We start from the raw sequence: 26,940 nt of genomic DNA, 5'->3' as shown, positions 1-26,940 counted from the left end.
TATATCTTTAGAAGCTCTTTGTAAAGACATTCAAACAGAAAGAAAGCAAACATAAAAGGAAATACTAATAAATTCTTCCATAAAGTAGCCACAAAAATCTCTATTAAGAAACTGTATGAGCCCAGTGTGGTGGCACATACCTGTAATCCCAGCAGCTAGTGGGGATGAGACAGGATCATCCCAAGTTCAAAGCCAGCCTCAGCAATTCAGCAAGGCCTTAAGCAACTCAGCAAGACCCTAAGCAACTCAGCAAGACCCTAAGCAGGTCAACAAGATCCTGTCTCAATATAAGAAATAAAAAAGGACTGGGGATATAGCTCATAAGTTAATAACCCCTGGGGTTCAATTCCTGATACACAAAAGATGGTAAAAATAATAATTAAAAATAATATATGGTAAAAATAATAATTAAAAAAACCTAAAAACTGTAATTAAGGATTGTATGGTATTGTAAAATATATATTTGGTCTTGCATACAAACTCCTAAAATCCTTGGAATCTCCAAAATGATTTCACTGATTGCTGGCAGCCTCTGGTAAATTGGGGGTGGTGGTTAACAACTGAAGAAAACTAAGGCAGGATTAGAAGGCTGGACTTTCTGTCTCATCCTACAATGTTCAGGGAAGGGAGAGGTGATGTTAGTTAAATTCATTACTAATGGTCAAAGATATAACCAATTGTGCCTATATAATGAAGTCTACATAAAACTCCGAAGGGTAGGGTTCACAAACCTTCCAAACAGCTGAACATGTGGAGGTTCCTGGAAGGTGGCACACCCATAGAGGGCACACAATCTCAATACCCCTTCTCTCCTAACTGGCCTTACACATTACTTCATTCTATTCTTTGTAAAATCCTTTATAAGCAAGTAAATGTGTTTCTGAGTCCTTGCAATAAAATTTACTGAACCTGAGGAGGGGATTGTGGTAACTCCAATTTATAGCCATTTATCAGCAACACAAGTTAAACAACCTAGGGCTTGTGACTGGGATCTGAAATTGGGGGAAGTCTTGAGGACTAAGCCTTCAAATTATGGGATAGGAAGCTCTCTCCAGGTAAATGTGTCAGAAATGAATTAGAGGACACCTAGCTGGTGTCTGCTGCTCTCAAATTAACTGCTTGCTTGTTGGTGGGAAGAAATCTCCTTAATTGTTTTTTGGGGGAGGGTCACAGAAAGTCTTCTTGTTGAAAGTTGTGGGGTATGTGTAAGAAAGAGGAAAAGCAGTTTGTTTTTCCCAACAAAATTGTTTTAAGTTTCTATCTTATCAACAGATGACATCCAGACAAACAGGAAAAAACTTAAAACATCTAAGAATTAGGATCATATAGGTTTTTTTTTTAGAATTCTAAGGGAATCTGTGACATACTAATAAAATTAGTAACTTCCAGTCACCAAGACAGTATAAGCAAATGACAAGGCTAGCTACAAACTGGGAAAAAAATATTAGCAACACACACAATCAACAATCAGTAGCCACAATGTATTCTTTAAAATATACAAAATTAAATACAAAATTTTATTGAGCAAAAGATACATAGGCATCTCATACAATTTCATAAAATAAACACTAATGACCATAAAATGAAAAACATGTATACCTCTTTAATAATTAGGGAAATACAAAGACCAAAGATTTAACATACCACAGTGTCAAAAATCAAGAAATTAAATACTTAACGGCTGGAAACAATTTGAAACAGTAAGAACACATGCAGGGCTGGGGTTGTGGATCAGTGGTAGAGCACTTGCCTAGAGTGTGTGAAGCACTGGATTTGAGTCTCAGGACCACATATAAATAAATTAAGGCCCATCAACAACTAATAAAATATTTTTAAAAGAATAACACATGCTCTACTGGTGAGGCATAAGTTAGAACAATGTATGGGAAAATAATCTAGTAATATCTTATCAAATTTACTGTACTCTACCCCCCTAGCAATATATATCCTTAGATATATACTCTCGAAAGCTTTAATATAAATGAACTAGAAAACAAACACAAAAAGGTTCAGAGCAACATTGTTCTTAAAGTCAAAAACCTTAATCCAAACATCTACCAACTGAAATATCCAGAAAAAGAGAGAAATTTTTACCAAGAGTTGTTCCTAGCAATGGGTATTATACAAATACACAAAAAAATATAACTATTAAAATCCTTATTTAATTAAAACACATCATAAAACATTACATGGGTATATTATTTTCATAAAATTAAAAAAAATATTCCTTCAGTATGAGGGGGGCTGGTTTTAGAATTCCTAGGGATAACAAAAACTGCATGATCACTAAGTCTCCTGTATAAAATGGGATATTTGCATACAAACTAGGAACATCCTTCACCATATTTTAAATCATCTCTAAATTACTTACAATACCTCACACAATGTAAATGGTATGTAAATAGTTGTTATATTGCATTGTTTAGGGAATAGTAAGAAAAGGAAGTCTGCCCATAGTACAGAAGCAACTGTTTTCACAAATAGTTTCATTCTGAGGTTGACTGGATGCAGAACCCATGGATTGGGAGAGCTGAAGCTTCTTTCTTTCTTTCTTTCTTTCTCTCTCTCTCTCTCTCTCTCTCTCTCTCTCTCTCTCTCTCTCTCTCTCACACACACACACACACACACACACACACACACACACACACACAGGCCATAATGGAAAGAGGAAGAAAAAAATTTGCAGTAGTACATATCTGTGTCAGGGTAAGGAGGGGGATAAAAAAAAGGAGCACATGGATGTGTATAACAATACTGGTAACATTCAAGCTGTTTTTTTTTAAGTGGCATATTCATGTTGTTAATAATATTCTCATAAATAAATCTTGAATAATAAAAGATTCTAGGGGAAAATAACAAATTAGGACAGAGTGACGATATATTTTATCACCCGAAATGGGACACTTTGATGAAAGAAAATATAAACAATAAGAAATCTAAGCAAGAAAGAGTAACAAACAATCAAAACGTTTAAATAAGACCCTCAAGTAAAACATCACATGTGTGTTATATTACTCACATTTATCAAAATTTAATAATTATGAAGGCCTCACTATCAGATATAAACAGTGGAAGAATTTAATTAAACTACAATCAGAATGGAAGATTAATATAACATACAAATTATTTTATAAGCAATGTAAACAAAAAACAGTGAGAATAAGGGTAATAAACTTAAGACACTAAGTATATAAAAATGACTTAATATTTACTGAACCAGGGAAGACTACATGACATCTCCCACAAGTAAAGCCACCCCTAAATGTGCTTTATCTTTCTAATCTTCACTGACCAAAATATGAGACCTAAAAAACTCATTAAAAAATTTTGTCTCATATTTTGGCCATCTCTCCAATACCAAGTAAAGCTTTTAAAAATACATACACTGCATTTTTAAAATATAGACATACACAGGAAGAAAACATGGACCATGATCTTTATGGTCAGATAACTCTGTTGACGTTAAAAACAAAAATTCTTTTTTAAATTTTCAAACTTTTTAACTTAGGAAATTCAAATTTTTAAAAAATAGAAAATATCAAGTGAAAGTTTCCCCCTACTTCAAAATCTACTATCCGTAATTTTTCTATAATTCTTTCTCTAAAAAATTCAGACAAAAAGAAATCAAAAACAGATCACATCACACAAGCTGACTAGCATTGTTCTCTATTAAAACAAACAAAAAAATCAGCACATGAAAATCTGCTTTATTCTCTCAACAGCTGAACAACATTTTACTAATACATACACATATATACATTATTTTGGGGGGGAGGTGGATGAACCCAGGGGCACTTAACCATGGAGCCAAACCCCTAGACCCCTTTATTTATTTTGAGACAGAATCACACTAAATTGCTTGAGGGTCTTGCTAAATTGCTGAAGCTAGCTTTGAATTTGGGATCCTCCTGCTTCAGACTCCTGAGCTGCTGGGATTACAGGCGAGTGCCACCATGCCCAGCTAATACTCTACTAATTTTGCTATGCCAGTCTTTAAAATCACATATTGCAGTATATTTTGGTAACTCATTTTATTTAAATGTCTATAAAAATCACAAAAGCAGATCATATATAACGAATACCTCAGTAAAATCCATCATATTGGGTCAAATACAGCAAGTTTAATCAAATTAAATTTTGAAATAAGTTTTTTTTAATAACTGGATCAAAAAGGGAATCTAAACTTTAAATTCAGAATTATAAAACCTGAAACAGAAATGGCAAAACCAGTTACAGAAAAGGGGTTAACAGAAATAAGACAAGTTCTCAGTACAGGAAGTAGAAATTATGCTTAGATTGAAAATCTTGCTGTATGTAATACTAAATGTAGTATTAATTTGGACAAATCCAAATTAATACTACATTTAGGTGCCATTTCACCTATTAGAATGGAAAAACTCGCAACTTTTGACTATATACTCTGTTGGGCAACTTATGGGAAACAGCCACTTACACTTTTCGTATAACAAAATACAACTCTACACTAAAAGTAATTCAGCAATATCTAGCAATATTACATTTGTATTTACACACTGACCCAGCAATTCACATCTAGGAGCTATTCTGAAAAAACATTCTGGCTTTTTTTTTTTTTAATATACTAGAAGAGTATATATACATGAAGCTATTCACTATAACATAATCTGTAATACTAAAAGACTGGAGGAAAACACTCAAATATCTATTAGTCTACAAAACTATGAAACAATCTAAAGAAAAAAATTTTTTTCCACATATAACATGGAGTGATCTCCAGGATGTATTTACCATTAAGTTTAAAAGTCAAAATATAAAACATTGTATACTATGCTACCTTTTATCTACTGCATTAAGAAGGTAGGAAAAAGTTCACATTTGTTTACAGTATCAAAAAAGTGATAAACAAAAAAACTGATTATAACAAATACCTAAAAGTGGAGAGAAAAAACAAAGCAGACTAGATAAAGAGTGTTTGGCTAGACTTCTCTCAATGTAAGTAATATTAGTTTTGATTTTGGAAATTCAGTTAAAAGTGGGGAAAAATTCCTAAAAATTAAAACCAACCGGTGGTAAAACCACAAAGAGAATTATTTCAATAAACTTTACCATTCTATGATTGTACTATACATTCTCTGTGGAATATACTCAAAAAGACAAAAATGATTACAAAAAATTACATTCAATAATGTTAATGCAATACTGATGTTGCTCAGAAAGGAAAAAAAAATGCTGTCTTTGTCCACTGAAAGGGCCCTAAGCATTAACATCTAAAAGCAATTCACACCCTGGCAGGCACATTATTGTGGTTTCTAAGGATCATCTTCCATTCATAGGAACCAGGATTTTTTAAAGAAATCAGTGACTGATTAAAGATCAGAAGCAAGAAATGCTACTTCAAGCAAGTATCAAAATAATTGGTATTAAAAGCTCTACCTGGCTCAAAATGAAATAATTTAAGTATTTTAAAGAATGATGACTGCAAAAGAGTGGAAAATTTTACATGTTAAAAGAGTACAAACTCATCAGAAAAAATATTTTTTAAGTCAAAATCTATCCTGCTTTTCTTATAAAAAGGGTACTTCAATGTGACCAACTATTTCATGGACAAAGTTTTTAATGGCGAAATTCTATCTAGTATTTGGAGAGAAAAGAATTTCATCATTTTTGACAGTTGAGTGGCTTGCAGGCTAAGGCAGGATTCAAAGTTTGGGGCCAGTCTCAGCAACTTAGGTCCTAAGCAACTTCCTGAGGCTCTGTCTTAAAAAATATATATATATATAAAAGGATAATGAGAACACTCTACATTGGATGCCTCAAGCTTACAGAAACTCAACCTACTGATGAATGTCAACGTCACAAAGATAACCAGACATTCTGTTCTATTCCTCTTGCAGTAATATAACAGGAATTACATAAAGCACATCTACAAAATATTCCTGCTAAAAATTAAACCTGTAACTGACCAAGGTTCATCTAACTATAAATTTACAGAAAATGGAAAGGATATGAAGAACATGTGACATGAAACAAGGTATAATCAGAAAAATTCAGAAAATTGAAATTGTCCAGATGACCCAATTTCTCTAACAATAATAACAAATAAATAAATAAGCAAAGAAAAGAGGAGGGGTAAGGTAAAGTCATTTACTGATTAAGAGATTTTAGACATTAACCAAATGAACATATTAACTTTCCTTGGTTTCTGATATGAAAGGGGGAAAAAGTATTTTTGAATACTGTTGGCGATTAGATGATATTAAAGAAATTATTCTACATTTTACCAGGTATTGTATTGGCATCAATGTCACCATTAAGAGAGCATATCTGGAAGATATGTACTCAGTATCTGGGGAGGATAAGAAATGATCTGAGATATGCTTTAACATTCTCTCCAACAAAAAAGAAAAAGAAGTGTAATACAACATTCCCTCTATTTTTGAAACATATTACAGCTTTTATAATGAAATTTAAAAAAATAAAAGACTCTCAATGTCAAAATTTATTGCCAAAACTATCAATAGATTATTCTTTTAAAACTATCAGTAGATTCTTTTTTTTTTAAATTGGTTGTTCAAAACATTACAAAGCTCATGACATATCATCTTTCATACATTTGATTCAAGTGGGTTATGAACTCCCATTTTTAGCCCAAATACAAGTTGCAGAATCACATCGGTTACACATCCACATTTTTACATAATACCATATTAGAGACTGCTGTATTCTGCTACCTTTCCTGTCCCCTACTATCTCCCCTCCTCTTCCCTCTCATCTTCCCTCTCTACCCCATCTGCTGTTATTCAATTCTCTCCCTTTTTTTCCCCCTTTCCCCTCACAAACTCTTATATGTAATTTTGTGTAACAATGAGGGTCTCCTTCCATTTCCATACAGTTTCCCTTCTCTCTCTCCCCCCACTCGTCTCTGTTTAATGTTAATCTTTTCCTCATGCTCTTCTTCCCTGTTCTGTTCTTAGTTGCTCTCTTTATATCAAAGAAGATATTTGACATTTGTTTTTTAAGGATTGGCTAGCTTCACTTAGCATAATCTGCTCTAATGCCATCCATTTCCCTGCAAAATCCATGATTTTGTCGTTTTTTAGTGCTGCGTAATACTCCATTGTGTATAAATGCCACATTTTTTTTATCCATTCATCTATTGAAGGGCATCTGGGTTGGTTCCACAGTCTAGCTATTGTGAACTGTGCTGCTATGATCATTGATGTGGCAGTATCCCTATAGTATGCTCTCTTAAGGTCCTCAGGGAATAGACCAAGAAGGGCAATAGCTGGGTCAAATGGAATGGTGGTTCCATTCCCAGCTTTAGGAATCTCCATACTGCTTTCCATATTGGCCACACCAGTTTGCAGTCCCACCAGCAATGTACAAGTGTACCTTTTCTCCACATCCTCGCCAGCACTTATTGTTGTTTGACTTCATAATGGCTGCCAATCTTACTGGAGTGAGATGGTATCTTAGGGTGGTTTTGATTTGCATTTCTCTGACTGCTAGAGATGGTGAGCATTTTTTCATGTACTTATTGATTGATTGTATGTCCTCCTCTGAGAAGTGTCTGTTCAAGTCCTTGGCCCATTTGTTGATAGGGTTATTTGTTATCTTATTGTTTAATTTTTTGAGTTCTTTGTATATTCTGGATATTAGGGCTCTAACTGAAGTTTGAGGAGTAAAAATTTGTTCCCAGGATGTAGGCTCCCTATTTACCTCTCTTATTGTTTCTCTTGCTGAGAAAAAACTTTTTAGTTTAAGTAAGTCCCATTTGTTGATTCTTGTATTTAACCCTTGGGCTATGGGCGTCCTATTAAGGAATTTGGAGCCCTACCCCACAATATGTAGATAGGAACCAACTTTTTCTTCTATCAGACGCAGAGTCTCTGATTTGATATCAAGCTCTTTGATCCATTTTGAATTAATTTTTGTGCATGGCGAGAGAAAGGGGTTCAGCTTCATTTTGTTGCACATGGATTTCCAGTTTTCCCAGCACCATTTGTTGAAGATGCTATCCTTTCTCCATCGCATGCTTTTAGCCCCTTTATCAAATAAGAAAGTTGTAATTTTGTGGATTAGTCTCTTGTGTCCTCTATTCTGTACCACTGGTCCACCTGCCTGTTTTGGTACCAGTACCATGCTGTTTTTGTTACTATTGCTCTGTAGTACAGTTTGAAATCTGGTATCGTTATACCTCCAGATTCACACTTCCTGCTTAGAATTGCTTTTGCTATTCTGGATCTTTTGTTTTTCCATTAGATTATTCTTTTAATGCATTTTTAACAAGAACATAAAAAGAGTTCAAGATCAATTTAAAGTGAACAAAACTGTGGGTCTATTTGTTTAGCTAAACTGTAATAGCATTCTTAATTTAGTTTTAGACATACTACATTAGGAAATAAGGTGGTTAAGTAATATTTTTACTTTAAGCAGTTAAGTATCACTAGTTATCACAAGATATTTTTGAGCAGCTATTCTTTTTTGTATAACTATTGTAGCAAAATTTAGATACAATAATATCAAACCATTATGCATCTATCAATCAGTTCCAATGGTCACCCATAAATTTTCTCTTCCTGTTACTGTGACAAATTCCAGATATCCATAATTGTTTCATATTTCAGTGGACATCCTTAAAAGATAAGAACTCTTTCTATAATACAATTAGGCAACCAAAAATCTTAATAATTATTTACTATTATCAAATTATCAAATTTGTGTAAAAATTTCTTACTTCTTAAAAAGTCATAGTATTTTTACAGGGTGTTTTAGTTGGGGAGAGGATTAGAATCTAATGCAAAACGCTGGACTGGTCAATTTTGTCTCTTCAATACCTTTCAACTTACAAGTTCTTTCTCCACTCTTCCCCCATTTTTCCATTATTTTTTATTTGTTGCAAAGAACTGGTTTTCGGCTTTACAGATTTGCTCACAGAGAGTATTCTGATGATGTAGTTTAACATAGTCTCCCAGTAAATTCAGTTGGATCTAAAGACTTGATCACACTCTTCGTTTTTGTTTTGTTTTTTTGATAATACTACTTTATAAGTGGTAGTGTGTTTTGACACTATAAAACTTGGTATCTGATGTTAAATGTGCAATGTTTATTCCCAAGAACATTTTTTGTATTTCTGCTTCACCTTTTTTATGCTAAGCATGATTTTGTGCAAAAAAAAAAAAAAAAAAAGTTGATCAGTATTCTTTTTTCCATGTTTTTAAAGTGTTAATATTCATCCCCCCAAAAGAAAACAAAGGCAAATTATTCAACTCACTATTCAATGGCTGTAAATTTATGACAGCCTATAGGCACAACATGTTTTGATCTCTACTCCCTCTCCTATTTCAACCTATCTACAAGGTACAGTTCTTAGCCTAATAAATGAAACCTCCTCTAATACTCTCAACCAAAAGTAATCTCTCTTACTGTGGCTATAGGGCACTTACTTAAAACCCTGGGTATTTATCTCTCCAACTAGAGGAGGTTCTCCTAAGAGTGAGTCTCTTTTGGATCTCCAATGAAAGGAATATAGTGCAACACAATTAGTGTTTACCTTCCTATTGATAAATGGCTCACAGATTATATTCATATTGAAGTCCAGACACTTCTAGAGTCATTAAATAGAATAAACTATTCAAATAGCACAATAAATAATGGAGGAACAATAAACTTAAGGTCTCTGCCCTCAAGGAACATATATTCTAGCTCCAATTTTTTTTAATAAACTAGTTACTAACACAGTGCTGTCATTTAGTAGACACATTACTAATATTCATATACTGAAATTTTAATAAAAATAATTAGCACGAATTATGGAGCATTTAAGAAAAACATATTAAGAAAAATCTAAATCTAAAAAAAAAACCAAACAACAAAGTTTTGAAAACCATATCTATTATAAAAAAGCAGTCATATTCAACTATTATTAAAAAGTCATGTTAAATATTATTTAATATTATTATTATTCAGTATTACTTAGCTGCAAGTATCTAAGCAAACCAATACTACAACGTAAATTGCAAGTTGAGCAATTTAAAATCAGTGCTTTCAAAATACTAGTAAAAACCCAACTTATTTTAAGAAATAGGTATACTTCATTAGTTATCCAATTACAACATCTTGATTTAGCCAACTTATTAAAAGAACTGCTACAAATTTCACCAAACTTATAATCTTTCTCTAAAAAGTCAACATTTGATTATACTGAGTAGCCATAAAGTAAAGAAATTTTTTAAATTCTTAGAAAATTGAAATGAATGAAAAATATATACATATCAAAATTTGAGGAATGCTATGAAAGCACTATCTAAAAGTATACAGCACTGAACCCCAACATTAGAAAGATATCATGTCAATGACATTAGCTTCAAAGTTAAAATTAAGTAGAAAAAACAGCAAAAACATAAAACAAAAACTAGAAACAGAAATCAGTAAAATAGGAAACAACAACAACAAAAAACCCCCAATGAAACCAACAGCTGATCTTTTGGAGAAGATTAATAAAAACCAATAAACTTCTATAAAGACTGATAAGGGAGGAAAAAAGCCTATAAATAATCACTAATAGGAATGAGAATGTTGATATCACTACAGATTCAAAAGGCATTCAATCATATATACAATTCCATACAAAATAAAATAATAAACAACTCTATGCAAATAATCATTCAGCAACTTAGAGGAAATGGACTCATTATATACACAATTTACTAAAGCTCACCCAAGAAAAACTAGGTAACCTGAAGAGCCTTGAATACATAATTTTAAAATTTCCCCACAAATAAGCCCATGTAGCTTCACTTTCACATTACTAAAAATGGTATTATTCCTTCCTTAACTGTTTGCACATTTCACAGTCACGGTTAAGGAAGATAAGAAAGAAAGAATACAAAGTGGAGCATTCACCCTAATATGATGAACAAGGTAAAGTGAGTAAATGCCCACTCTCATTGCTTTTTTTGAACATTGTACTAGGCGTCATAAGAGAAAAAAGAGGCAGAAAAACACCCAGATAGGAAAGGGAGAAAACTGTCTACCAACAATTGGAAGTAAATAGGTAAATAGTCTATACAGAACATCCAACAAAATGTACATAAAAGGCTAGGGTTGTGGCTCAGTGGTAGAGTGCTTGCCTAGCACCTGAGGCACTGGGTTCAATCCTCAGCACCACATAAAGATAAATGAGTAAAACAAAGGTATTGTGTCCATCCTCAACTAAAAAAAAATTTTTTTAATCTATCAGATCAATGATATTAGTTTAGCAAGGTGTTGGATACAACACCATCATGCAAAAATCATTTGTGTATCTAAACACTAGCACCAAACACCTGGAAGTTGCATTTTTAAAAACATCATTTATAATAACATCAAAAGATATGAAATATTTAAGGATGACTCTAACAAAAGATGTAGAAATTCTGCAAACTCAAAACTAAAAACAATACTGAATTATAAATATTATGTAAACAAAGAGGGTACAAAGGATGAAACCTTTAGATGTCAATTTTCTCTGAACTGCTCTACAAATTCAACTCAAATTCAGTAAAATCTCAGCATATTTTCTGTGATCCAGAAGAGCCAAAACAACTTTCAAAAAGAACAAAGTTGGAGGACCAAGACTACCCAATTTCAAGTCTCAATACATAGCTAGCGATTAAGACAATGTTTTTGGCATCTGGATAGACAAAAATGGGTCAATGGAAAAGAGCAGAGTACAGAAATAGAATCACACATACATAGATAATTGATTTTTGACAAAGCTACAAAGCCAATTCAATGGAGAAAAAAAGTCTTTTCAACAACTTGCAACAGAAAAACTGGATGTGCACATCCAAATCCAAAAACTTGACCCATACTTTGTACTATATTCAAAAAATTAACTCAAATTATCAGTTTTAAACCAAAATATCAAATATCCGTTAGTAAATAAAGTATTTTTTAAAGTTAGGTAAAGATTTGACTGATAGATGGACAAAGTAGTGCACACTCGTAATCCCAGTGGCTTGGGAGGCTGAGGAAGGAGGATCCTCCAAGTACAAAGTAAGCCTCAACAACTTAGTGAGGTCCTAAGCAACTTAGCAAGACCCTGTCTCAAAATAAAAAATAAAGAGCTGTGAAATGGCTCAGTGGTTAAGTGTCCTCTGGATTCAATCTACAGTACAAAAAAAGAAAAAAGATGACTGATTCATGACAGCAAAAAAGCACTGTCCATAAAAGAATAAACTAATAAACTGAATGGAGTTCGTCAGTTAGTAACTGCTGCTCTTCAAAATACGTTTAGAGAATGAAAAGTAGCAGAAAATGTTTGTGAATCATATTAATTGATTCATCTAGAATAAAGGCTTCTCAAAACTCATAAAATAAATAATCAAAATTTTAAAAGTTGGGCAAAAGATTTAAACAGACACTTCACAGAAGATCATAATAGCCAACGAAAAGATGTTCAACATCATATATGGAATACAAACTAAACTGTAACTATCACTTCGTAGACATTAGAATATCTATGATCAAAAACACAGATAATAACAAGCATTGGAAATGATATAGAGAAACTGGAAATCTCATAACCTACAGATGGCACTATAAAATGGTACAACCACCATGGAAAACAGTATGCATTTTCTTAAAGATATGCCTATCATATGATCTATCCATTTTGATTATGGGCGCCAATGGGGGGGGGAGCATATAGTCACACAAAGACATACAGGAAAGCTTACAACTTTATTTATAGTAGCCCCAAACTTGAAACACAAATGTCCAATCAGAAATTAATCAATAGCAGAGATGCATGCCTGCAATCCCAGCCACACAGCAGGCTGAGGTAGAAGGGTCCCCAGTTTGAGGCCAGACTGGACAACTAAGCAAGAACCTATCCCAAAATAAAAAGGGGTAGGGATGTAGGTGATGTCGCTTAGTAGTAGAGCATCCCTGGGTTCAAGCCCAAGTACCGCCAAAAAAAAAAAGTTAAATAAATAAACTGCCATATAGCCAAACAGGATGCCACTAAGCAACAACAACAAAAAAAATGGACTACTGATACACAAGTAAATCTCAAATTATTTATGATGTGTGGAATAGTCACACACATAAAAAAAGATACATATTGCATGATTCCATTTATTTAAGTCTAAAAACTGCAAACTATAGTGACAGCAAAATAGTGGCTACTTGGGAGAAGAAAAGAAGAAGGGAAGATTATGAAGGGGCAAGATGGTATTTCTGGGCAAGATATTTCTCAAAGCAATAGATACTATCTTGCTGATTTCACATATACACGTGAAAGCATTATACACTGTAGATACGAGTTGGTTTATGTTAAATTACATCTCAATAAAGTTATTTTTTTTAAAGGCAAGATGTGGACCAAACATGTACTACTTTTAATCCATCTGTGTATACAAAGATAGCCATAGTAATATATAAATCAATAATTTCAGGAAAAAATTAAAATAATTACCTAACGAAAGAAAAGAACTCAATCAGGAAGAAATGTTTCACTTTACATTTTTAAAAAATAAGCACGTGTTACTTTCTTTAAAAATAACTTCTTTAGGGCTGGAACTATAGCTCAGTAGCATCTACAACTACCAAAAAAATTTTTTTAAATAACTTTTTTTTAAAGAAACCTAATTGTACAGTCTGACATCAAAGCAAAAAGTCTTTTAACCATAATCCTAGAAAACTAACTTTAGTTATTCCAACTTTTATATAAAACTGTTTTAATTGTTAGTAACTATTTTATATCATTTTGTAATGTTTTCTCCTCAAATCACTAATATAAAAAACTGACATAACCAATACATCATATATGGACCTCCTATTCCAAATATCATTTTTCTTCCTTTTCATTCTAGGTCTTGTCTATAATTTTCTTTTCTCTTTCACTAATGATGAAAAACTCATACTTGTATTAATTTATTTTTTTACAAAAGAAACTTATGTCATTTATTATTTCACAAAATTCACATTAGAAATTTAGTTGAATATTAACTCCAACAACTACATTTTGAACTCTTTGAGTTATTCCCTATTTTAAATCCCATAACTTTCAATTTTGAAAAAATCATTATCCAAATTAAATATGCAAGTTCATTATTTCTCCCCCAATCTATATAATATGAACTCAAGAAATAAGCCTAAATATTAAGGCATGGACAAATATCTAGTTCACTAAAAAACAAGAGCAACATCTGCAAAAATATTCTAAAGAATTATCACACTGGACTGGGGCTGTAGCTCAGTGGCAGAGTTAAAAGTTGCCTAGCACATGTGAGGCACTGGGTTCAATCTTCAGCACCACATAAAAATAAATAAATTAAAGACATGCTGTCCATTTACAACTACCAAAAAAAAAAAAAAAATCACACTGTTGTGGATGCAATTCTAAGAATTCCAAAAAACATAATAAACAGTCAGTTTCAAAGGACTAAACAGCATTCCCAAGACTACTCACACTGGCAAGGGCAGTGGTTGAAGGGGTAGGGGGAATCTCATTATTGTGCCAGGCTTGGGAAAATAAAGTTAAAAAACAAGGATTAGGCTAGGGAACATCTCAGTAGTAAGAGCACTGGTGTGTACAAGGCCCTGGGTTCAATACCCAAGACCAAAGGAAAAATAAATAAATAAATAAATAAATAAAAGACAAGAATCATGCCCTAACAGGTTTAGAAACAAAAACAAAAACACCAAGATATTTGAAAGTCTAATTACTGAAAGAATAAAAAGACCTAACCATTAGTACCAAAGCATAAAAGATGAGTATTATTTTTAGCCAAAAAGTGAGGAAGGTCAATTTCCTTTAATAGACAAATTTAAATGTGACTCAAATTTAAAGCTAATTGCCTAAAAACTTTCTTTTTAAGGGTCAGGACAACTCATTTCTCGTGTGTCTTACTATTGATAAAAAATATTTTCATAAGACAAAAGAAAGTTTGTATTCTTACAAACTTCCAGTTCAAGAAAAGCATATGGTTATTTATTAAGATTAACCAACTTTATGGTGTTTGATTATTCATACAATCTGACTTTACAAATTAATTTTACGCTTGGGTTTTTTTTTTTTAGCTGTGTCTTAGTTTTCAGAGCTAAATGAAATTCTCCATTAATTGCAATAATAGTAGATCCAAAAATCCTCTATTTTTCAAGTTAGTTTCAAACAATCTTCTCCTACCTTCACACCAACAGCAACCTCAGTGACAATTCTGTAAGAAAAAAATAAATAATTTCAACTTCTTGTTATTCTTCTAATGATCATCATTTGACTCTCAAACTTTTCAGAGTAATTCATCATTCATAATTCCTCAAGACACTTATAATATAGATGGAAAACAAATAGACTGATGGTCAATGAAACTTCTTTATAATATTATTAATCTGTTATCTACAAATAACTTTCAAACATAAGACACTTTAGTAAATATAAGGTATTTTTTAACAACACTTTCAATAGCAAAGAAAAAAATCCAAAACAAAAAACACTATAATGCCAGTCCTATATTAATAATTTAACTCTTAAAACTTTTTAGTATACTAGGTAGAATCTGAGAATTGTAAAACATGAATTCCAGCACAAGTTTTGCCATCAATTTCCCATGGTGATTGGGGGAGAGGGGGGTGAATACTGTACTTCTTTGCATCTGTTTGATCTGGAAAATCATCTTTAAAATAACTTCTTGGATGATTTAAGCTCTAGGGCCTGTTAGCTCTCATGATTTTCATTTAGTATCTTTAAAAACATGAAACTCTAGAAACTTACACTTAACCAAAATAAATTAAGGTTTTTACTTTTGACTCTTCAGACACTGTCACTGATTTTAATAAATGTACCTGCTAATTGAAACTGGTTTTTCACAGCCAAAGGGGCTGTGGACTGCTATATTTTTGCCCTAAACTGTGCCCCCTTTTAACAATGAATTAAACTGAGTCATTTCAGATGTGGAGCCTTATTAGTACCAGAGAGACAGTGGTCCATATCATTTCCCAAAGCCCGCCCGTTTCTCACCTCTCACCATTCTATCTTCACTCTTAGGCTCTCAAAGATGCAGCGCGGTTCTAGCTTTTGGTAGTTTCTGTTTTTTCCGGAAACTAGCCAAAGTAGCTAAAAAGGTGGCCCAATGTTGACTACCTGCTCTTGTTTCTGCCATGGCTGTTGGCCTTTGCCCATGTGACTGATGTCGACCTCAAACACTTCGGGTTTTTTTTTGTTTTTTTTTTTTTGCATGATTTAATTTCTAGGCCCTTTTGCCAAGCCTTGAATGTTCTTAGGCCCCACAAAAAGGCATTTTTTTAATACCTCCAGCCCCCGCTCCCAGACTCGGATGAAAACAAAGGAGTGTGACATCTGCCCTCCCCCTCCGCCGCACGCCCTCCCCCCTTCCCCAGCGGCTCCCACTCGGCTTTCCCCGGAGCTCCCGCCACCGGCATCTCTCCCGGCCAGGGCGGGCGAGGCCGGGGAGGCCGGGGATGGCCAGGTCCACGGCGAGTGCCTCTCGAATGCCCATGAATCCCGCACCACGGACCCGTCTCTGCCCACGCCGTTGGCTCCTACGGGAACCCCTAGCCCAGGGCTCGGGTCCCGGGGTACCGATCGAAATGGCTCCTAGAGGGGGCAGGGGCGGGTGCGACGTCCCGGGGTTCCCTCCCCATCCCCCGCCGCCACGCCGGTGCCCGCCCCCCTCCCCGGGGCCGCCCCCCCGCCGTCGCCCCAATGCTTCCCCGGCCTCGGAGCCCGCTTTCTTCCCATTTTCTCGACCAGAACCCGCCGGGGGAAGCAAGGGGAGGGGTGTGTGCGATGGGGCGGGGGTTGGGTAACGGCAGCCCAGCCCTGGGAGGGGCCGCCCGAGGGCTTCTCCCCGACCCCGGACACCGGCCGAAGGACGGTCCAACTCCTCTCTCGCACACATCTTTTCACCGACCCCATTACATACCCGTCCATTGCCGAACCGGACAAAGCTTCGCTCACAAGAACCGAGCCACGCAGCCAGCGAGCCACACAAGCGGCGAGAAAATGGCGGCCAGAGCCCGACGGAAATTGCCGAAGGTGCCGGAGCGCACCGGGCAGCGCGCGGCAGCGGCAGCGGCGGAAAGAGCCGAGCGCGCCGGCGCCCCGCCGCTGGAGACGAGCGGCCCGGCGCGGGGACAAGGGGGAGTGGGCGCCGCAGCCGTCGCCTCCTTCGCGACGCCGCGCGCCGGGCTCCCTCCGCCCACCGGGACCTGGCCTCCTGCTGCTGCTGCTGCTGCGGGGCTTAGCGTCTTGGCTTCTTCCCCGGGCGGTATGAACCGGCCACCTCCCGGCCCTCGGTACCATCTGCCCTAGGATGGCCCTGGGCTGCAGGACTACCTCCAATGTTTCCTCTGATCCCAGTTCCAGCTGGGCTACCCTCTACCTTTGCGGGCCAACGGGAAAATATGTTATTGCTTGCCTTCTATGCCATCTTTTATTTACAGACTCTTCATCCTCTGAAACAAAAATTCACCCCACTGAACCAAGACCATTGTTTAGTAAAAGCAATACTTCGAAAGCAAGTAACTCATTAGAAGCTGTTACTTGCAAAACTGGCATCAATCACATCAAGTGATTCTCATTTCGGTTAATTAGCGTGCACCTGTGGAAAATGATCACAGTGTCCTGAGTAGAAAACACAGGTTGAGCCAAATCTTAGTGTTTGTATAAAAATGCCACCAATCGTTAGGGTCTAACGTTTGGGGGTGTAAACGGGAAAGTAGAAATGTAAGTAGGGACAAATGAGTCTTCATTGACTTTTGGTTAGAGAGGATAGAAACATTGTTTTACAGGTGTCTCACACCTGGTATATTATGTATATACCATACATAATAATTATACATACTTATTATGTATGGTATATACAACATACGTATTACACACAACTACTGGTGACTGAATCCAGGGCAACTTTACCACTGTGCTACTTCCCTAGCTTTTTTTAACGACTTAGCCCTTGCTAAGTTGCCTTGGTTGGCTTGGATTTGCAATCTTCCTGCTTCAGCCTCCAGATTTGCAGGATGGTCTCAAATTTTAATTGTAAAAGGCACAGTGGGCAATTTCATTTAACATACTCTTATCAGACAACCAACAGGATTTGAAAAGGCACCCATATTTGGAAAATTTGGTCAATGGGGACTCCTTTGCCAGTCGTCTTCTCTCACCATTCACCCCAACTCCCAACACACACCAACCATCTTGGGGAATAACAAATATTCCCTACGTTTCACCAATTACTGTAAATACTCACTCTAGGTTTTCCCATATCTCCTTCAAGAAATCCTCATTTCATTTACTAACTGGAATTTCATTCACTATATTAAGTAAATGGTAATTTCTGTATTATTTTTATTACTACTTAGTAATAATAATAATATTACTATTTAAATAGGACAGAACCTTATAGAGCATCTTATCCAAATACCATGAACTGGTCATGGCGCAGTTCATGCCTGTAGTCTCACCTACCAGAGAGTTTGAGCAGGAAGATCACTCAAGCCCAGGAGTTCCAAACCAGCCTGGGCAACTTAGACTCTGCTTCAAAACAGAAACAAAATTATTGTCATAGAACTCTTCAGAATACTGGAATGTTTAAATAGTCTTGATTTCATTAAGGAATTTTCATTTCTAAACAAAATAAAATTTAATTCCTTAGAAATTAATCTTATTTATTAGAATTATTTTTAATTTATTAGAATTTATTATTTAATTAATTTCTTAATTTCTTAGAATTTAATTTCTTCAATCTTCTCCTCTTCTCCTTAATCATTGACTTATGATTAAGGACCTATTATCAGTGCGATTCATAATCACTTTTCATACATTTGTGGTTTTATACATGCATTTTCACTTAACAATTAAATACATATGCTCCCAAGGGACAAGATCTATCACATTAGTTCTCTAAGTTCCCCACATTGGCTCAATCAATATTGATTAATTTGTTCTTGCTTTATATTGGCAAGACAAACTCTTCCATGAGGGGGTACAGAATTTCTTTTTCTTCCTAATAAAGTACAAGATGGCAAATAAACAATAGTCAATAGGCTTAATTATTTAAGCAAACATTTTCTAGAAAAGATTTAAGGTAGTTTACAAGTTGAGCTAACATAAAGTACTAGGTTAAAAAAATGAACTAAGAATTAAGACAAAACAAACATGAGTCAGGAATGAGGCGAATGCAGCAATATACAGCAGTATTATCCCTTCCCTCTCTTATCCAAGGTTTCAGTTTTGATGGTTAACAAACATCTTGAAATTTTAAATGGAAAATTTAGAAATAAACAATTTATAAGTTTTAAATTGTGCCCATTCCGAGTAAGGGATAATGAAATCTTTACCATGCCTCTATCTCACCTAGGATGTGAATCATCTCTTTGTCCAATGTATATAAGTTATACATTCTACCCTCCACCAATCACTTAGCAATTGTCTCTCTAATCAATTTGATCATCATGTAATCTCAGTTCTTTTGTATTTGAATAATACTTGTTTTATTCAATAATGGCCCCCAAATCCAAGAGTAGTAATGCTGGCAATTAAGATGCCGAAGAGAAGCCCAAAAGTGCTTCTTTGAATAAAAAAGATGAAAGTATAGTTGAAGTATTTTGAGAGAGGTACAACATTTATATAACTGTCATTATAGTATGTTGTTACCATTGTTCTTTTAAAAATATTGCTGTTAATCTCTTATTGTGCCTAATATGTAGGCTAAATTTTAATATAGGTGTGGGTGTACCAGGAGAAACAACACATAGAGAGGTTGGTACCACCTACAGTTTCAGGCATTTGCTGAGGGTCTTGGAACACATTCCCTGTGGATATGGGGCACTACAAAAACTTGTTAATTTAATCCTGGATTCACATTTGAGATCTTTCATTTAGTGGCTATGTCACATTAGGCATCTTCTTTAACCTCCATAGGAAAAAGTATCCTTACTGAAAATGGGGTTAAAAATAAGTTCTTTATCCTAGATGGTTTCAAGGTCTACATGACTTAATGTATGTAAAGCACCTCCCAAAGCTCAATGACTGGCCACAGTAATTACTTAATATAGGATGCTATCATCATCCTTATTATTTTGTTATTGCTATTACTATTCACTGGAGAAGGAATGAGCCACAAATTTGCTTCTTAGATTTTAACAGCCAGTAATATTCATATAAATAAATCTATATAAAGATTTTCACAAAGGTTAAACATGTCACTAAAGTAATTAGATTGGCTGGTATCTAGAGGAATAAATCTGGGGAAATGTCATAGATAAATTTCTGAAGTCCCATTTGAATCTAAATTTGTATGATTTTATGAGTTAACCATGGGATAGATTATTAATCTCAACATTAGCAGACGGCCAACCTTTTTTAATAGATGACAAGATTATATTAGTGTTTATGGATTCCTAACAAAATAAGGCAATAAAAAGTGAAGTGCTTAAGCAATATTATTTTCATACCCATATCTTTTTTCAGCACAATGATTTGTTCTTTCCCATTTGAATGGTAAATGTTTTGACCTTTTACAGAGATTTACACTTATGTGAACAATGATTAAATCTAAATTTCAGTTTATGCTAAGCCAAAATGAAGTCTAATATTGAGGCAGTAAAAATAGGAAATGGGATCATGTTCATAATGCTCTAATTTAATTCCTAGCCCCGCCTCTTGTCTGCTTATAGTACTAAATATATCACTTTTTTTTTGTATATTTCTTAAAACCCCAGTTTTAATGTTAATACATCAGGTGAATATATCACTTTTTTCATGAGTCAGTTTCTTCTTATGAGTAGAGGGAATAATAACAGGGTCAATTAAATAATGTTTTATTTTCAAATAGGTGGTATAATTTAAAAATTGAGAAAAACAAATTTAAAAAATATAAATGTGTACAAAATATCCTGAAAAAGTAAAAATGTAGAGACAGAAAGTAAATTAAGTGATTGCCTAGGACTTGGAGTGGGAGTGGAAATAAAAGTAAATTTACACAAAGATTATTTTTATAGGATGATGTAAATGACCCAAACCTAGATTCTACTGAAGTTATGTAACTTAAATATATTCAAATTCATTGAATTAAGCACATAATATTTGTGAATTTTAAAGTATATAAATTATATATTAATAAAGTTGTTACAAAAAGGAAAGGCATAAGCTTTGTACTCCTGCCCTCCAACTACTGAGTTTCTTATTCCAGAAGTAATCCATTGTATCAGCTTACTGCATATCCTTTTGGAGATATTCTACCACTTATATAGTTCATAAACATATTTATTCTTTTCATTAAAAAGTGTTCACTACTATGCACACTGTTCTGCAATATATTTTGTAATCTTGAAATAAGTATCTTGGAGATTTTTCCTTATCTGTATATTTAGAACTACCCTATTTTTTAATATATGGCTGCATAATATTACACTGAGTTAGTCAGTCAGAATTTGTTTAACTAGATGATATTTATGGAAATTTAGGTTGCCTCTAATCTTGTTTTTTACAAATGATTTTGTAATGAATAATCTCATTTCTAAGTAATTTTCCACATAAAGATCTGCTGAAGAAATGCTATAAACAAAATTACTAGGTAGAATACATTTAAATTTTTAAAAAAGTTTATCAATCACAAGATCCAAGAAAATCTGAGATCCAACATGTAGGAGAGGAAAAGGAAATTGGATGTTGGTAAAAGAAGCCCTAAGCCAAGAGCCATATAGCAGGCCCTGTGTTCCTGTGGAATGTGGGGCTAGAGGGCTCCATGAAAGATATCTTCAGGAAAAACATGGAACATATAGATTAAAAAAAAAAAAACACTAAATATATTGAGCAGAGGTTTATAGGGCTATTGGTAAGCTTAGGAAAAGCATTAATTTAAAAAATTTAGATTTTTAAAAAAAAATAATAGCTCTAGAACAAATAAAAAGTAGTTGGAAATATAGTCATAAACGTAGTCATACCTGTGATTCAGTTGTTTAAAAGCTATATCTTTATAATAATATAACCACTAAATATTAATAAAATTAACATTGTGAATCATTTAGTAGGATAGAAGGGAAGTATGAATGTGTGTATATGTATGTGAAATGAGGTTATACATTTTTATCTTCCAGAGTAGGAAGTCAGCAGATAGGGTCTATAATTGATAGATGAGAAGATAGCAGATGAACTTATTATTCAGTGGCCTGAGAATCAAAGGAGAATTAAAAGTGGTTGCTTCTGGGACATGAGACTTGTGGATGAGAAAGAATGAGATAGAAGAGTGTAGTCTGGGATTTTATTTCGTGATAAATCTTGCAGAATTCTTTACTTTTTAAACTGTGCATGTTTTCCTTTGATAAAAATAAATTTTACATTAAAAAAGAGATGGGATTAGATGGCAGGGAGCAAAGGACATTTTTAGCACAAACATCGCCTCTTTTGTATTCAGCAATAGTGACTGCTTATCTACATGTTTACTGAAAAAAGCTCAGCATAGCTGGCTGTCCTTTCTATACTGCGCGCACATAATGAAGATTATTCTTGGAGGAGAACACAATAGTTTTGAGTAGATCAGCAGTTTTTTAGAATGATCATATATAAAGACTTATAGTGGGGAGAGAATGAGAAAAGTAAAGAGACAGAAAAGTAAAAGATGGGGGGGGAAGGTTAATACAAAGGAAACAACATCATTTTGCTTCATAATATTAAACATTGTGAAATAAAAATATTACAAAAATCCACATCATAATGTCTGTGGCTTTATGCAAATAGCCATATAAGTGAAAACTAAGGACATGTGATTTGTAAACAAAAATACTGCAATTTCAGTCACCATATAAGTTTAAACACATACCTGGCATGAGTAACTCTTCCAAGCTAAGTTCTTTGACAACTTTAAAAATAAAGGAACCACATAACAAATGGAAGCCATTAGCCTTTTGAAAGTCTTTGAATATATTGGAGTCTTCAAAGAAGTTCAAATCCTTAGCAATGGCAATGATGAACTGAGAAATGAGATATGAAATATTTCTGATTTGGTTGTCTCTTGTTTTGTAATAGATGTCTCTGTTCAGGACATCAATAGATTCACTTCAATATATGATCTCCTCATCCTCTATATCCATTTTCAACTACAGAAATAAAATATCCTTTTAAGACAGAAGGGAATGTGATTTTGTTCTTATTTAATATTTACAATAAAATATGCTTAACAAATTTTGCAAATGATGGATAGCATACTGAGAAGATAGAACCAGCAGACAAAATGCTATTAAAAAGGAATATAAATATATAGACTCATTTAGTTTAAAAACTTCAGCAGCAAAAATATCCTACATGAAAGGAAATGCTTGTGTTGGTTGCAGTCCCTGTGAAGAAGTCATGAGCAACTGACCCAAAACAATTAAAATATTAGACTTTGTCAATGATATTAAAATATTTATTTAAAGATGCCATAGGCCCACTGAGCTCTATTCAAATTTTGCCCACTGATTATGTTGAGTTAGAATAACAGTTAGGAAAATAATAGGGACAATCGTGGGGGGTATTGTGATTGGCAGCTTAATGTTCATTCTATTCTTCCCTTGTTGAGTAGCCATGGGATTTGGGTAGGTATGACCCTCTTCCCCTGCTCTCTGAGGGGACTAATGAATGTAATCTTTTGCCTTCTATCACAATAATGTCTGGTAATATAGACCTAAGTTAATCAAAGCTTGGCACTCCATTGAATCCAGGGACTGGTTCAAAGGTGAGTCAATAAGTATGGAATTTATGTTTGTAATTTATGTTTGTGGATGGGCACAAAGGTATTTAATGGACGCATGTAGCTCTGAGCAATACTGGTATCTACACTAAACACAAAAGAAGCTTATCTAAATCTAAAACCTACAGAAAGACTGACAGAAATCTTGCATCTAAACAGTCTATTAACAGAAACCAGGGAGATCCCCATAAAATATAAGATCACGTCACTTCTCTGCTCAGAATCCTGAAATGAAACATGATTTCATTCTGAGTAAAAGCTGAGATTCTTGTAAAGTTTATAAGCTCAACATCATCTGGTCTTCGGTCCTCTCTCTGACCTTGTCCTTAACAACTCTCCTCTTCACTCATTCCTCACCAAAGTACTGACCTACTTTAGTGTTCCTAAAGCATGTCATATACTGTCTCCTCTTAGGGCCTTTGCTTAAGATGTTTCTTTGGTCTTCCCTTAAATATTCCCTGCCTCCACCCAGATCATTCCTTCATTTTTAAGTCTTTGATTAAATCTCCCATTTTCAGTAAAATGTACTCAGATCACACTATTAATACCACCCCTTTGATACCTCCCCAACAAGCTCAGTCCCTCTTTTCATGTTCTTACTCTTTGTTCAAAACACATATCATATTCTAATATACTATTTAATTTTATTTTGCATTTATCTGTCTCCCTCCAATGAAATGTAAACTCTAGAATGAGTTCATTTAGTCCCTGAAATTTTTCAAATGCCTCGTACAAATGCCTGACATACAGTACATGTTCCCTAAATATGTGTGGAAGGATGAATGAGTAGCCACGCTGCTAGATCATATACCTTCTGAAGACTGAATCTGATGCGAGCTAAGGTCATTCCTCATTGCTTTATACATTTTTAGTAGGAATACCTTTTCTAAACAATTGAAAACTAACTACTAAAATAATGAAGGATAAGTCATCCATATCAAAGAAAGAATATTTGAAGGAGTTGGAGATATTTACCTTGGGGAAAACCAGTGAACATGTTAGTTATCTTCAAATAAATAAAGGGCTGTCATAAAAAGAGGAATTAGGCATATTATTTTTTGTTCTACAAAGCAGAATGAATTAAAGTTACAGAGAGGCCAATTTCAGCTCAGCATAAGAATGAAGCTTCCAACAATAACGCTGCCTCACACTGGAATGAGCTGCCTCCTGCTTTAGTCAGATCTCTATTATGAGTGTGGAAGCATAGGCTGAATGCATCTGTTAGAGAAGGGATTCCTGCACTGGGAATGGATTGAACTTGGTGATTTTTTTTTTTTTTTTGAGAGGGTCCCTTTTTGCTCTAGAATTTGTTATGAAGTATTTTGATGTGGGCACTTATGGGATATCTGTTTATCCCATGAACGAAATCCTCTTTCTCTATGAATTATCACTTTCCTAATTCCTTGACCCTCTTCACATGTATGGGCTTTTGGCCACCCTATTTGTGTTGTGTGGGAGAAATCCCTTTGGCCATAGCTGATTAGATCAGGAATAGGCAGCTTATCAAAGAGTGCCACTCAGTTTCTTCTACTAACAAATTTAGAGGGGAGAAAAGACTCCAGTGGTCTTCTTAGGGGATTATAAAAGTAACATATTAACACAGAAGTAAATGGACAGCCATTTTCCACCATGTGAAGCCTATGGGAGAACACTTGGTTGAAAGAAGGAATAAAAAGATAAAGCTGATACAAAAAGAGAACAAAACTAAGTGGCAGGGACTGAAGAGACAGAGACTGTACTGTCTAGCTACCTACAGTAGGTTTCCAGATCATAATCCCAGTCTTTCCTAAGGCCCAATGGCATTCTTATCCTTGAATTTCTCTGTTTTTTCTTTTGTCTCTGTCCCTCTCCCTCCTCTTTCCCTCCTCTTTCTCTTAAGCTGGTCATTTCTGTTACTGCAACCTAAGAGTCATGACCAATAATCATCTTATTTTAATTATAACCTTGGTTTATATATGTTTAAAATCTGAGTGGATAAATAAAGTTTTCTATCAATAATGTAAAGAGGGTAAAAATAAAATTTTCTGTATGCACCAATGGCATACACTAAATTAATTGAAAAAAAATAAGTCATATGACATTTCTTACAATGACATTTCTGCTTTTCCATCATTACAATTATATTAGTTTCTTTTTTTAATATTCATTTTTTAGTTGTAGTTGGACACAATACCTTTGTTTTATTTATTTATTTTTATCTGGTGCTGGGAAACAAACCCAGGGCCTCACACATGCTATGTGAGCGCTCTACTGTGAGCCACAACCCCAGTCCACAATTATATTAGTTTCTAATACAAACTTCTAAAAATATTATGCTATAGCTCTATGATGCTGAGTATTTTGGGACTTCACAAATGTACTATGCATTTCTATTTGGGTACCTTAAAGCCATTAGTATGTCCCACTCGCTTTGGAAGGTTATTAGTATTTTTTATTCCTGGCCTTTCTCTAATTCTTTGTTCTTTCAAGTTTAGGTGCTGGTATTATTGTGAGTTTGATAAAACAGGTGTTATGGATCAAAGTGAAATTCTAATCATTTTTATAAAGCAGGAATTGCAATAAGTTCTAGGGTACGTGTGTAAGTCAGCTTTTCATTGCTGTGACCAAAGTACCCAACAAGAACAAGTTAAAAGATGAAAAGTTTAATTTGGCTGATGGTTTCAGAGGGTTAGTCTATGGTGGCCCAACTCCTTTGCTCTGGGCCAAAGACATCATGATGGAAGGGCAAGGTGGAGGAGCACTGCTCACTTCATGGCTGCCATGAAGCAGAGAAAGAAGGGGAACGGGGCCACAGGGAACATGAATCCTTTCTTGGCATGTCCCCCAGTGACCCACCTCCTCTATGCCCCACCTGCCCACAGTTACCACCAGTCAGTTCATTCAAAGTAGGATGGACTGATTAGATCACAGCTCTCATAATCTAATAATTTCACATCTGAATATTTCTGCATTAACAGAGGAACATTTGGAAGACATCTCATAGCCAAAACATAACAATGGGGAAGAAGAGATTTTTGATTGAACCATTTGCTAATTATAAGAAATAGTGCCAAGTGCAGTGGCACACACCTGTAATCCCAGCAGCTCGGGAGGCTGAGGCAGGAGGATCTTGAGTTCAAAGTCAGCCTCAGCAAAAGAGAGGCACTAAGCAACTTAGTGAGACCCTGTCTCTAAATAAAATATAAATAGAGCAGGGGATGTGGCTCAGTGGTTGAATGCCCTT

General features: G+C 34.8%; 1 protein-coding gene across 5 annotated transcripts in view; it reads right to left on the bottom strand.

The window, feature by feature from the left end:
* Ptbp2 (polypyrimidine tract binding protein 2) overlaps positions 1-17,047 on the bottom strand; it is a 72,378-nt gene extending 55,331 nt beyond the window's left edge. For 4 of the 5 annotated variants that reach the window (XM_078026792.1, XM_078026793.1, XM_078026794.1 and 1 more), the window contains exons 1-2: positions 16,911-17,047; positions 15,155-15,185 (exon numbers count right to left, since the gene is read on the bottom strand). In XM_078026792.1, coding sequence (XP_077882918.1) covers positions 15,155-15,185; positions 16,911-16,918 — 39 coding nt within the window. In that variant the 5' untranslated portion in view covers positions 16,919-17,047. Of the gene's footprint in view, positions 1-15,154; positions 15,186-15,985; positions 16,152-16,910 lie in introns of those variants that run through there. The other variant, XM_013359740.4, reaches the window with a different exon arrangement.
* Between the last annotated feature and the right edge of the window lie 9,893 nt (positions 17,048-26,940).

This window comes from Ictidomys tridecemlineatus, chromosome 11 (genome assembly GCF_052094955.1).
Source record: "Ictidomys tridecemlineatus isolate mIctTri1 chromosome 11, mIctTri1.hap1, whole genome shotgun sequence".
NCBI classification, from domain to species: domain Eukaryota; kingdom Metazoa; phylum Chordata; class Mammalia; order Rodentia; family Sciuridae; genus Ictidomys; species Ictidomys tridecemlineatus.
The sequence above is the reverse complement of the archived record's forward strand: the minus strand, read 5'-3'. Positions and strand labels throughout refer to the sequence as shown.